Source organism: Odontomachus brunneus, unplaced genomic scaffold (assembly GCF_010583005.1).
Source record: "Odontomachus brunneus isolate Ranch 3 - 2012 unplaced genomic scaffold, Obru_v1 Obru_scaffold_220, whole genome shotgun sequence".
Classification (NCBI taxonomy): domain Eukaryota; kingdom Metazoa; phylum Arthropoda; class Insecta; order Hymenoptera; family Formicidae; genus Odontomachus; species Odontomachus brunneus.
In genome coordinates, this window is record NW_022639670.1 from 365,861 (window position 1) to 378,367 (window position 12,507).

The 12,507-nt window shown below is 38.1% G+C and overlaps 1 protein-coding gene across 1 annotated transcript in view; it reads right to left on the reverse strand.

Moving 5' to 3' along the window:
* Positions 1 to 5,319: 5,319 nt before the first annotated feature.
* The window catches only part of LOC116852377 (squamous cell carcinoma antigen recognized by T-cells 3-like), a 13,283-nt gene continuing 6,095 nt past the window's right edge, over positions 5,320 to 12,507 (reverse strand). Inside the window, exons 4-6 of the mRNA XM_032832658.1 lie at positions 6,254 to 6,887; positions 6,038 to 6,185; positions 5,320 to 5,897 (exon numbers count right to left, since the gene is read on the reverse strand). Coding sequence (XP_032688549.1) covers positions 5,437 to 5,897; positions 6,038 to 6,185; positions 6,254 to 6,887 — 1,243 coding nt within the window. The 3' untranslated portion in view covers positions 5,320 to 5,436. The remainder of the gene's footprint in view (positions 5,898 to 6,037; positions 6,186 to 6,253; positions 6,888 to 12,507) is intronic.

Consider the following 12,507-nt stretch of genomic DNA (forward strand, 5'->3'; position numbering starts at 1 on the left):
ACCCAGTTTTATCTCGATCAAGTAAATTTTCACATTTCCGTCGGCCATCTTGGATCCGCTATTTTGAATTTTCAAAATCTGATTTCAGATTTGTAATCAGCGACCTCGAAAACCCCCGAGAACTCAGTATGATCAAGTTTGGGTAATTTTTCGCTTTTCGGACGGCCATCTTGGATCCGCCATTTTGAATTTTCAAAATCTGACTTCAGATTCGTAATCAGCGACCCCGAAAACCCCCGGGTAACAATTTTCAGCTGTTTTCCGTGTAAAGAAAAATTTATGCCGCAAAGGGTTAAGAGACCAAACGCTTGCTCAATGACAATTCTTTTGGAACTTAGTTTTGTATTGTAATTGGTCTTCGAGTTAAATGCCCATTGTCACGAAATGAAGTCATTAAATATGAATGCAACGGATATGCGGAATCTCCTAGTAGATGCGTTCCTTCAGATAGTCTTATAGTATCATCTGCAAGACCACGACCTATTGGACTCTCTCGCCATACCCTACTATCATGTGATGAACCAGGCCATCCCACAAATACATCGATGAATTTACATTCGGCATCAGCGATACCTTGTAAAATTATGGAATGAAATCCTTTTCTGTTGTAGTAACTAACCGGATCTTCTATCGGTGCAGGGATTGGAATGTGTGCACCATCAACTGCACCGACAACGTTTGGGAAACTATGTCCTGTCCTTAAAGTTGTAAATTTGTCTTTGATACGCCTGAATTCTGCCTCTGATGGCCAGTGCAGATATTCATTTGCAAGACTGAGCAAACATCTGCAGATGTAAAGAAAATGTTTATGTGCATTGTTTCGAGTGATGTTGAAGCAATCGCCCACTCCACGAAATGATTCTTGATTCTCTAAAATCCATAGTGTCAATAGCAGTGATTTCTCAATGGATTACCATGATTACCTAGTTGAACTTTCCTTGCTCTACACTAAGGTAATATATCATGTCTCACAATCTACAAAAATTTTAAAATATAAAATTATTTTAAAACGACATTTTTAATAAATAAATAAATAAAAATATTGTTAACAATATTAGACTTGCATGAAATGCTGTAATATAGTAACATACCTCGAAAGATGTCCGACAAAGTCGAAAGTGACTTTTAAAAGTATTTGGAGCCATTCTAGCAATAACTTGCATGTAATGCTTCATCTTTACGATTTGTCTCCTATCCTATAAACATATTTTATATTATTATATTTATATTCGATATAATAAAATGAGACAATAAAGTTGTATATGAATTGCACACTTAACCACTTCATCTGAGCTGTCAGAACTACTAGAATCACTATCCGTATTTTCGTTAACTAAATCCTCAATTACAATCGGTAAAATGTTACGTAGCACAATTATGATATCCATTTTATTGATATTTACACCTCTTTTGTATGATTTTTCTTAAATTTTAAATCGCCACGTGATTTGAGAACACACAAGCGCAGAACTTCGTTCTCTCAAATCAGCTGCGCAGCCGGTAAATCAGATACGTTGCGACTGCTAAACCCGATGCCTAAAAGAACGCACCCAGGAAGTTTCCTAATATATATTACAGTTATCGCAGTATATATTTCGACTGTTACGAGGATATACGCAATCTACTTTTCCGATGATCGTAGAACGTTCTCAGAATTGTCTTGTGCTGTTAGGGCGGTCCACCGCATCCACTCGAATGGTCGCTGCCATTGCCCTTAACGCCTCGCTTGTGATTCCTCCAATCAACAAGTTGATGGTATCCTGTACTGGAAAATCCAGGCTGTACATGATAGACATTTTGTCTATCGCATACTCCTGAAAATACTCTCTAGCTTGCTGCCATTTCCTTGCTTCGACCTTCTGCATTGCTGCCAAGAAGGGAATCCGACGGTCGAACATTCTAATCAAACTCTGTTTCAGACTCGTCCAATTTTCCAAGACAGCTCCCGTCTGCGAATCATACCATTTCCTAGCTATCCTGGTGAATTTGCTAGAGGCTGCCAGCATTGTTATATCCTCCGCCGTTCGATGGGAGCGGTGCACTTGGACACGGTGTATTTGGACACAGCACCGTGTGATTAGAGACATTTGTAGGGTCCCTTGGAACAGCGACTTGTGATTGGACTGTGTCCAATTGCCCGGTGTCCAACTGATATACACCCCCGTTCGATGCGCTCTTGCTACTTGCTCCACACGTTGTATTTACCTTCTTACATTTTCGGTAGGCTCCCCTGCAAACTCTGCAAGGCCAATAATGATACTGCATTAGCCGGCGAAATCGAACTACTGGCTGTTCGATCACTAGCAGCTACTGAAGGCAGTAACAGCGAGGAATCTCCATAAGGTCTAGGAGGCTGTTGCACATTCATCGTATTCCGATTTACTGCAGTAATCAACTGCTGCATATGACCCATCATCTGAGCCAACATTGACACCACTTCTGGGTGCGCCGGATTCACCATCGCAGGTCGATCCACTCCTTCCGTTTGATCCACTAGCTCCTCCTGCCCCGTCCGTGGTAGAGGGACGTTAAAATTTTAAACAAAGTCCTGCATGGGCTCGTGACTTTCAAGGTGTGTTGATATCGAATCGATCAAAATATCTCTTCTCTCTGAAAGAGGTAATCCATATCAAGAAGCTTCGGCTTTCAGTTGGTCCAATGGCAAGTCCTCAAGTCTTTGTTTCTCCATCCTTGTTCTACCCCTGGTTGCCCTCATCGATCAACGGTTTGTCTCTTTGTTTTCACTAAACGCCGTTATCTCACACGTTTTCCTTGTTTACTTGTTCGCACAGGTGACCCTTCTTTGTTCCACCTGTGGCTCACGTGGAGACTCAAACGCGCACCCAATTTCTGGCAACCCAAAAATCGTTAAACAGGCGAATATTCTATTGATCACCAGCTTCGCTAATGTTCACTGAAACACTAACGTTCGTTGAGCTATTAACGCTCGCAGAGCTACAACGTTTTGCGAAACTTTGCTACCTATCGCGGTACTACAACCGCTCGCGGATCCACTATCCCACTTCTGAAATATTTTCCTCTGTAGGAAAAGAAAGGACGTGTCACGGATTGTATAACACAAATAATCAGTATATTTAATATAACTTTACAAAAACAATCACATCTGTTCCTACGCCCAATAACGCACAATTTCTATCGTTGGAAGGCCACACGCCTCTCTCCAGCACCGACGCCGCTACCACATGAGAGAGTTCCGTCTCTCCCCTTTGATACTTTATCGCGCACGCAACTAACAAGGTTTCGCTTTCGAGGTTTTCTTTCTCCTCTTATACTACCTCGTCACTCGCCACTAGTTCCAATCTTGTACCTCTAACGTTATACTCTGCTTTTTCATTTCTCGCGCTCTTCCAATTTCTACTTCCTTCTATCTCTTTCCGCAGACTACTATTCCCTCTAATCCTCACTCCGTCCTTACCTATATTCTCTCCTTTTCTTTCCGTAGCGCCGCCTGGCCTGCTATCTAACTAATATTTTTACCCTCTAACAATAGATGCCGTTATCTATATCTTACGGGTGTATATCAATTGGACACGGGGCAATTGGACACAGTCCAATCACAAGTCGCTGTTCCAAGGGACCTTACAAATGTCTCTAATCACACGGTGCTGTGATTGGCTGTGTCCAAATGCATCGTGTCCAAGTGCACCGCTTCCATATCTTACAGTATATAGAAGCTGTGGGGTCATAGAACGTACTTGTGCTGTCTGGGTACAGGTACATATTCATTTAAATATTGATATTTATCTCTTAACTATAAATATTTATCTTTTTTTTCCTTGCATATTTTTATTAGATCAAATCTGATAAGAAAAATTAAAAAATATTTTTATATTTGTGATGTTATATGTGTGTTTATCTCAACTTTGTTTAAATTAACATCATTTAAGTAGTAAAATAAATTCACAAAAAAAGTATAATCTTGTTCAATGATAAATTTATGAGGAATCCTCTTGATATCGTCATTGAAAAGCTGATGCTGTATGAACCTACTATTTTAAAATAAATATGTCGAAAAAACAAAACAATTGTAAGATATAGATTGCGGCATCTGTGTGAAAACAGTTTAAGCACTAGTCAGATAGCTGGCCAGGAGGCGCTCCGGAAAGAGAACAGAGATAGTATATAGGTAGAGACAGAGAGAAGTCGAGAAAGCTGCTGCGGTAGAGTTCCAATAGTAAAGTTAGCGAGAGTAAGACGGAAGTAACTGTAGGAAAGAGAGAAACAGTTGTAGAAGAGAGATAGAAACTAGGCGCGTAACGAGGAAGAGCGAGAGGTAGAACCTCGTAAGTGCGTGCAGAAGTGCGTGAGGAGAGAGCGGTATTCTCTCAGGAGAGTCGAGTCGTAATTAGAATAAGGCGAGTGGCCTCCCAACGAGATTAGTCGTGCGAAGTAGCGACGGACATTGTGATTGTAATTTAAAGTGTTTAAATATACTGTTCTTATTTGTTTCTACAAACTGTGAGTTCTTTCCATTCCATTTCCTACACAATAAAATGACATTTTGACTTTAAAATGAATTTTACATTATTTTTCGTAAACTTGTTTTACAAAAATTAATCTTGAATATGTGAGTTGTACTTTCCCAAGATACAAATGTGTTCGTGATGTGTTTGAAGTACAATTTATCTTGAGTCTAAGAATTATTTAAACTCAACAAGAGCGCAAGGACAATGCTAGGTCACAAAAAAATCGTATCTCAAACGATATATTAACATTTTAATATTGAGCATTTAGTCTTTTGTACATATTAATTTCTCTTATACATTAAAAGTATTTATTTGATATAAAATGTATATTTTGTAATATTTTTCTCCTCACATCGGTTGAATAGATATAAACAATAGATCGAAGTAACACGTTGTATACAATGCAGCAATTTAATATTTTTATTGAATAATATATGCCTGAAATTTTACTTGCTCATAGATGGTGCGACTATGGGTACGTTCGGAGAATACGCTACCAACGTACTTGTACGCTACCCCATTCTTCTATCTTTATCACTCCTTAAATATACAAGAATAGAATAACACGGTAGCGCTGAAAAGCGCTAATAGCGAGCTGCCCCAACCCACCCTATGTATTTTTTTCAGATGCGAATGTGTTCGCAATGTTTGAAATACGATTTGCTTCGATTCAAAGAGTAGTTCAAACTCTAAGCAAGAAAGTAAGCAAGAAAAACGTTCGGCTACGAACGTATTTCAAGCGATATATTAACATTTTCGTACTATGTACGATTTACTATTCAACGTACTATTCACGATATATATTCATAATATATATATTTTTTTGTATATATGAATTTAATATTAAACATTTATTTTATACATAAAATGCATATTTTGTATTTCACATTTTTCAAGTCATTGTAAACAATAGATGAAAGTAACGCATTATCATGTGCAATATAACAACTTATTTTTTATTAAATAACATATTTCTGAAATCTTGATTACTCATTGACTGTGCAACTCCATTTCCAGTCAGATTTGCACTGCCATTAGTACTATTGCTATCACTACTATTAATTTTAACATTACGAGGTACCATGGACAATAAAGTTTTAGGCACACCGAACGCTGTACGGCTAGTTGTTGTTGCACCTAACGACTTGATCTGTCCATCGTTGTCTTCTACAGTTTGAGCTTTTTTGCGATCGGGCGGTTGGCTTATGGCTACGCTGATAACTCTGTCGTGAATCTTTATGCCGTCGGTATGTAAAAGGGCCTTTGCAGCGATTATCTCGTCGTAATATTCAACATAAGCCAAGCCCTTTGAATGACCGTTACGATAAGTAACTAAACGAACTTCCTTCAAAGCTCCGTAAATCTTAAATATTTCTTCAAGTTCCTCCTTTGTTGTTATAACTGAAAGTCCTGCAAAACGATGATAATATTAAATGTAGGAGAATTTTTCTAAGTAAAAAATTATTAATAATTTTGGTTCAAGTAATTTTGCATAAATAAACAAAACGCGATAAACTCGTTGGTATCTCTCTCTCTTAAAGATTTTATACCTTTAACAAATAGTTTATTTTTTTCAAGCGTAGAATTATATTTAAATCCGGAGTTTCTGGTACTTTTGTTAGGATCGCATCTTGATACAAACATAGGACGCCCTCTTATTACGGTTCTATCTAACTTCAAAGCTATTTCCACGGCTTCCTGTAAAAAGAGTATGATGATCTTTTTATTTTAGGTTTTCGCTCATCAGTCGAAAAAATAATACGTACCAGACTGCTTAATTGCACATAACAATATCCTTTACTACGTCCCTTGTAATCTTTGATCATCTTGAATAATATTATTGATCCGGCTGGTTTCAGAGCATCTTTTACTTCCTTTTCAGTTGCTGTATAATCCAGATTACTGATGAAAATTGTGATATTATTGTCTACTTTCTTCTGATTATTTCCATCAATCTCTTCATCTTTTGTAGTTTTAGAGTCTGGCGGTGATATAATTTCCGGTTTCGATTCTGTTTCATTATTATTTGGTTTGATATTAATATTCAAACGATTCTCTTGTAACTTCGGTTTCGCTTGTGTTTTGTTTTTTCTTACGATCTTTGATTGAGAACAGCTCAAATTTTTCCATTTGCCGGTGTCGTCAGATTTTCGTTTATTCGCTTTTTTATTCTGTATAGAGGACTTGCTTTCAGTGGAAATTTCTTGGTTTTGCTGCCTTTCTTCCGCAATTTTCTCAAACCTTTCTTTCGTTTTTACTTCACAGATTTCCATATGTTCTAAATTACCTTCATCGCGTTCAAAATCTATCCACGAATTTGCTATACCTTCTGGCCAGTCTTTTACCGAGGCCAACGCTTTATGGTACAGTTTCCTTAAATGCTTTGTATCACCACAATATCTGTAAACAAATTAAAACAAATTACGAATATAAGACAATCTAAACTACAGAAAAAGTAGAAAGTAACATATAAGAGTTGAAATAGCGGTTCTTTGATGCGATTGACAAATAGAAATATTCATGGCAGAATATTGTCATTTGAAACAAGTCAAACACTGAAATTATCTTTGGTCTTCATTTCCAACAAACGCATAAAGCTATCTTCCTTATTCAAATTATCCTTAATTACTAACTAAGACAGTATTAAGTTCCCTTTTTTCATTCCCATTCCATCCTAGTATGAACTAATTATTAATTAGTTCAATTTTATGTTGTGAAAAATACTGCTTTAGTCAAGCATTGCAATTGGACTAATTAAGTAAAAGGAAATTGAATATTTAGTTTAATAATTTGCGCCGTTCTTATGTGCTATTCTTTCTTTTCTTCTATACTATAGATTGTTTCTACGAAAAATGTTAATATACATGATGATTCAAAACAACCTTTTAATATTAAAAGTACAAAATCTTGAAAAAATTCTAAGACACCTTTTCCTTTGGCAAAATTTCGGCAAACGCGTAATTATAAAGTTATTACCAAAAATAGTTACCCTATTGGGAGCCGGGTTCAAAAGATAGGCAGGGGCGGCGCAACTCACCGTGACACATGGGCGCTAATGTCGGGTGCCCGCTGCTTACCGTGTGTGTGAGTGCGATTGCAACATTACAACACGGAGAAAAATAATTTGCTGGCCCAGCAAAAAGATTTGCTAAGAGTACTAATCACTATTTGCTGGGTATAATTTGCTGAATCTACAAATTATTTTGCTGTAAAAATCGTGATAGATTTATATAAGCAATTGCAGTTTTGCTCCCATAGCAAATAAATTTGTTAAGGATACATTATTTTGTATCGATAGCAAATTAACGTGATTCTTAGGACAAATATACTTAACAAATTTTTTATCCTGGCTACGAAATTACTTCTGCTATGATAACGAATAATTTGTAAAATTAGTTACGTCAACTAAATTTTTTTGCTGTCATGACGAATATGCAGTAACAATGATGATTTTACTAAAAGAGCAAAATTATTTTTCTCTGTAAAGTTATAATTAATATTGTTAGAAGAATATTTCCTATGCACAATAGAGATTGTATTTTGGCAATGAATATTGGAACGCAGTTAGTGTGGCGAAGAAATGACTGCAGCGGGCACCCGACATTAGCGCCCACATGTCATAGTGAGTTGCACCGCCCCTGCCTATCTTTTGAACTCGGTCCATAATAAGGTAACTATTTTTGGTAATAACTTTATAATTACGCGTTTGCCGAAGGGAAAAAGTGTCTTAGAATTTTGTCAAGATTTTATACATTCAATATTAAAAAGTTTTTTTAAATCACTCTGTATACAGGATGTCTACATACTACGCAAAACATACAAAACCACGTGTGAAGATAGCACGTCCACCTGAGCACGAAAATCCCTGATATTTTGCAAACAACCATGTAAAATTTCAAGATATTAATGAAAAAAGATTGACAAACTAGAGTACGTCGTGAAATAGACTTTGTAAACGCAAAATTTAATCGAAGATGGCTGAAACATGATTGCTTCTTAGTATAAATGGATATCGGCTGACGGGGCTAAAAGGTTGCGAGCGACGCGGAAACAATTGTTTTTCGACATATCGTGAACGTTTCGTACGGGTAACGCTAAAAAACAAACTCATTTTAGTTATTTTCTATGAAATCTTACTCTGATAGAGCTCGTATTACAACATCGTTTTGTTAAGATTGCGAATCTTCCTTTTTTAATGTCTCGAAATTTCGTACTTATTTGCAAGAAGGTCTTGTTTATTAGGAATCTTCATGCTCAGGTTGATGTGGCTTATCTTCACACGTTGTTCTGTATGCTAGTGTGTATAATGTTAACTTAATAGTAATAACTATACAAAGTAAGGCAATAACTATTACCATTTTAAATATTTTTTAATCTATATAGTCCAAAGAAAAATTTGTGTAACCAAATAGTATAGTACAAAAAGGACTATAATATGGCGATAATGATTTTTGTCTAGGTGGAGGCACTTCAGAGATATTAAGGTCACCTTTATTTTTTTAAATAGAATCGCTATGTTTTGTTTCCATCATATGATAGGAGGAGGAAAACAAGTTCAAAACATATAACACAAGATCATTGAACAAAATTAAAAATAAAAAACGATTTAAAAAAAGTACGGATACAACGTGCACGATTGACTGATTTTTATTTTTATTTAATTTTATTTTATGATTAGTCTGTCCTGAGAACTTGCTAAGATGAGAAATGCTAATATGTCTTTCAACAGTGTTTATTTTCCATTGAAATGATATCATCTCAATGAAAAAGGTAGATACTTCAAGGAAAGAAAACAAACACTTCGAACAACATCTTAATTAAGTTCACAGGATATCATAAACATGAACATGAACAGATTCGTATCGATAGAGTAGTTCATCATGCAAGATGTATCCATTTGAAGAACAAGTTGATATGATCCTCATTTATGGAGAATGTCAACAAAATTCTGTATTTGTCTTCTTTCCTTGAAGTATCTACCTTCATTGAGATGGTATCATTTCAATGGAAAATAATCATTGTTAAAAGACATCTTAGCATTTCTTATTTTAGCAAGTTCTCAAGACAAACTAATGATAAAATAAAATAAAATAAAAATAAAATGAAAATCAGTCAATCGTGCACGTTGTATCCGTACTTTTTTTTATCGCTTTTTTACTTTTAATCTTATTCATGATTTTGTATTATATGTTTTGAACTTGTTTTGAGCCCTTCTATCATATGATAGAAACAAAACATATCGATTCCATTAAAAAAAAATTAAGATGATTTTAATATCTCTGAAGTGCCTGGACAAAAGTTATTATCGTCATATTACAACTTTCTTTATATCATGCTATTTGGTTATACAAATTTTCCTTTGGACTATGGATTAAAAATGGATTAAAAAATATTTAAGGTGATAATAGTTATTGCCTCACCCTGTATACAGGATGTGCCAAAATTGTAGAAACGGTTGAATATTTCGAAAAAAGCATTTTTTAGGAAAACGTTTCACGAAAGTTGTAGGATTTCAGAAGATCTATTTAATGGCCATATCAGTCTTGGCCTTGGATGGCGCCGGGGGATTGTGCGGAGGGCTGCCGTTGCAGCTCCGCTGGCTCATCCTCCTACGGGTCTCGCACTGCACCCAGTAAGGAGGCTGCCATCGCCACCGGTGACGGTCAGGATGAGAGGCGACGGCCCCACTTATGTGGAGGTCTTCAAAAGGACTCAGGAGGCCATCCTCTTAAAAGAGGGCCAACCGGTCTTCGTGAAGCGGGCTGTAGCCTTCTCATTGGACTAGCCGATCCCCAAAGGGAGGAGAACGCGGAGAACCTTGCGAAGAGGCTTGTAAAGTGTTGCCGGAGACAAGGGTCTCCAGGCCGACAAGAGCAGGGAAGATCATCGGAATCGACGAGTCGGTCCTCCTTGAGGAAATAGCAACCGCTCTCGCCGCCCGCGGAGGATGCGGACAGGAGGAGGTACGGCTGGGCCCCATACGATTGGACCGGAGGGGTTTGGGGGCCGCGTGGGCGTAGCTTCCCTTGTCGGCGGCAATTGCCGTCGCAAGGACAGGAGGTTGGCACTGCAGTGGGCGACAGCTCGAGTGGAGTTACTGCTCAGTCGCCCACTCCAGTGCTTTAGGTACTTGGGGCTCGGTCACACCCAGTCCTGCTCCGGTCCCATTGACCGAAGAATGGACTGCTTCCATTGTGACCGGGCAAGACATATCGCGCGGGATAATGCCGAGGACGCATCCTGCGCGGTGTGCCACGAGGAGGGGCGCATGTCGGGACACCGGATGGGTGGCCCCGCCTGCGCTATCGAGAGGAGGGAGCCGGGGATCAAGCAAAAGCCCCTAGGTCATAGGCGAGCCAGAGGGTCGGAAGGAGATACCTAAGGAGTCGCGGGGCCGTCGAGGTGAACCCCGAAACATCCGGGAATTCGGCGGTGATGGCTCTGTCTGACCAAATAGACCGGAGCCTACGGCGCCAGCTGAACATCACCGTCGGCGCCGGAGGGGCTGGGGAACCGGGGAAACCATCCGCCTCGCCTTGGCCTCCCTCCTCTACGGGTCGCTGGAAGAGAGGGTGCACCTCCCTGGTTATAGCGGCCCGGGAGGAAGACAGCGCAATATTGGGTCACGGAGCGACGGCCGGAGAGAGAAAATATCCATTCTCCGGCCCGGAAGGGAGTCCTCAAGGATAGTGCTAGGAGGACGTCCCGAAAGTAATGCGTGAGTGGTTTCCAAGGCATCCTCCGACAGAGCACTGAGGACAGACCCGCCAGAGGTTTTAGTGAGTAGGTCTCTGCGTATTATTGCGGAGGAGAATCCTACATAACCCGTGGTCCTCTCCCGAGGGTTGCGGATATATATAATGCATTTCCCCTGGCTTATCAAAAAAAATATATATACTTCGTGTTCAATAAAATAATCCGCACAATATCTGAAGATGAATTTAAAACAGTCTTAAATATAAGATCCGACTATGAATACCGGTCATATTAACTGCTGACTCGAACGCGAAGTACAAACATGTTAAAGAATATAATTTAATTACGTTGAATTATATTATTAAAGCAATATTTACTAATATACAGGATATCCCAGATTCTCCTCCACATATTTTATGGGAATGTAGAACAAGTCGAGGTGAACATAAAAGTCCTATACCGTTTTGTGATATTTGCAATAGTAGTCGAAATATTAATTAAAAAAGGTTGGTGAGTGATTACGCGCGATATGGTAGATGAACTGCAGTGGAATTGTCTGCCGTTGTACATTTATACATTAAGTCAGAGCTTAGAATTGTTTGCCCATTTCAGTCGATTCTCGGGAGCTATGCTTTCTATCTCCCCCTTGCCTCGTGGTGGACGACGTATCTGACAGTCGCGGCTCCAAGCCTCAGGGCTGTTGGGATGATAAGGGACACATGTATGTGATGCCAATCAAAGATGCGTTGGAAAACGCGCTGATCAGCGCTAACGCGTCACTCAACAGCCTTAAAGCTGACAGCCGCGAACAAAAAAGTCCTCTACCATTTTACAAATGACCACATAGATTTTTAGATATTAATTAAAGAAAATTGTTACATGATTATGTACCATAATGTACAAATTTTCTTTAATTAATATCTAAAAATTGATGTAATCATTTGCAAAATGGTAGAGGATTTTTTTGTTCAGTTTGACCTAACGTATAAGTATACAACGGCAGACAGCGCCACTACCATATTGCGCGTGATCATTCACTAATCTTTTTTAATTAATATCTTAAGATTTATTGCGAATATCACAAAACAGTATGGAACTTTTATGTTCACTTCAATCGATTCTACGTTTCCACAAAATATGCGGAGGTAAATCTGGGACACCCTGTATAAGCTACAACAATAAAATACATATTCTTATGAAGTAATTGCACAATTTTATATTTTTTTTTACAATAATAGATGTTTTGCATATGAAAATAGCATTTATATATATATATATATATATATATATATATATATATATATATATATATAATATATATATA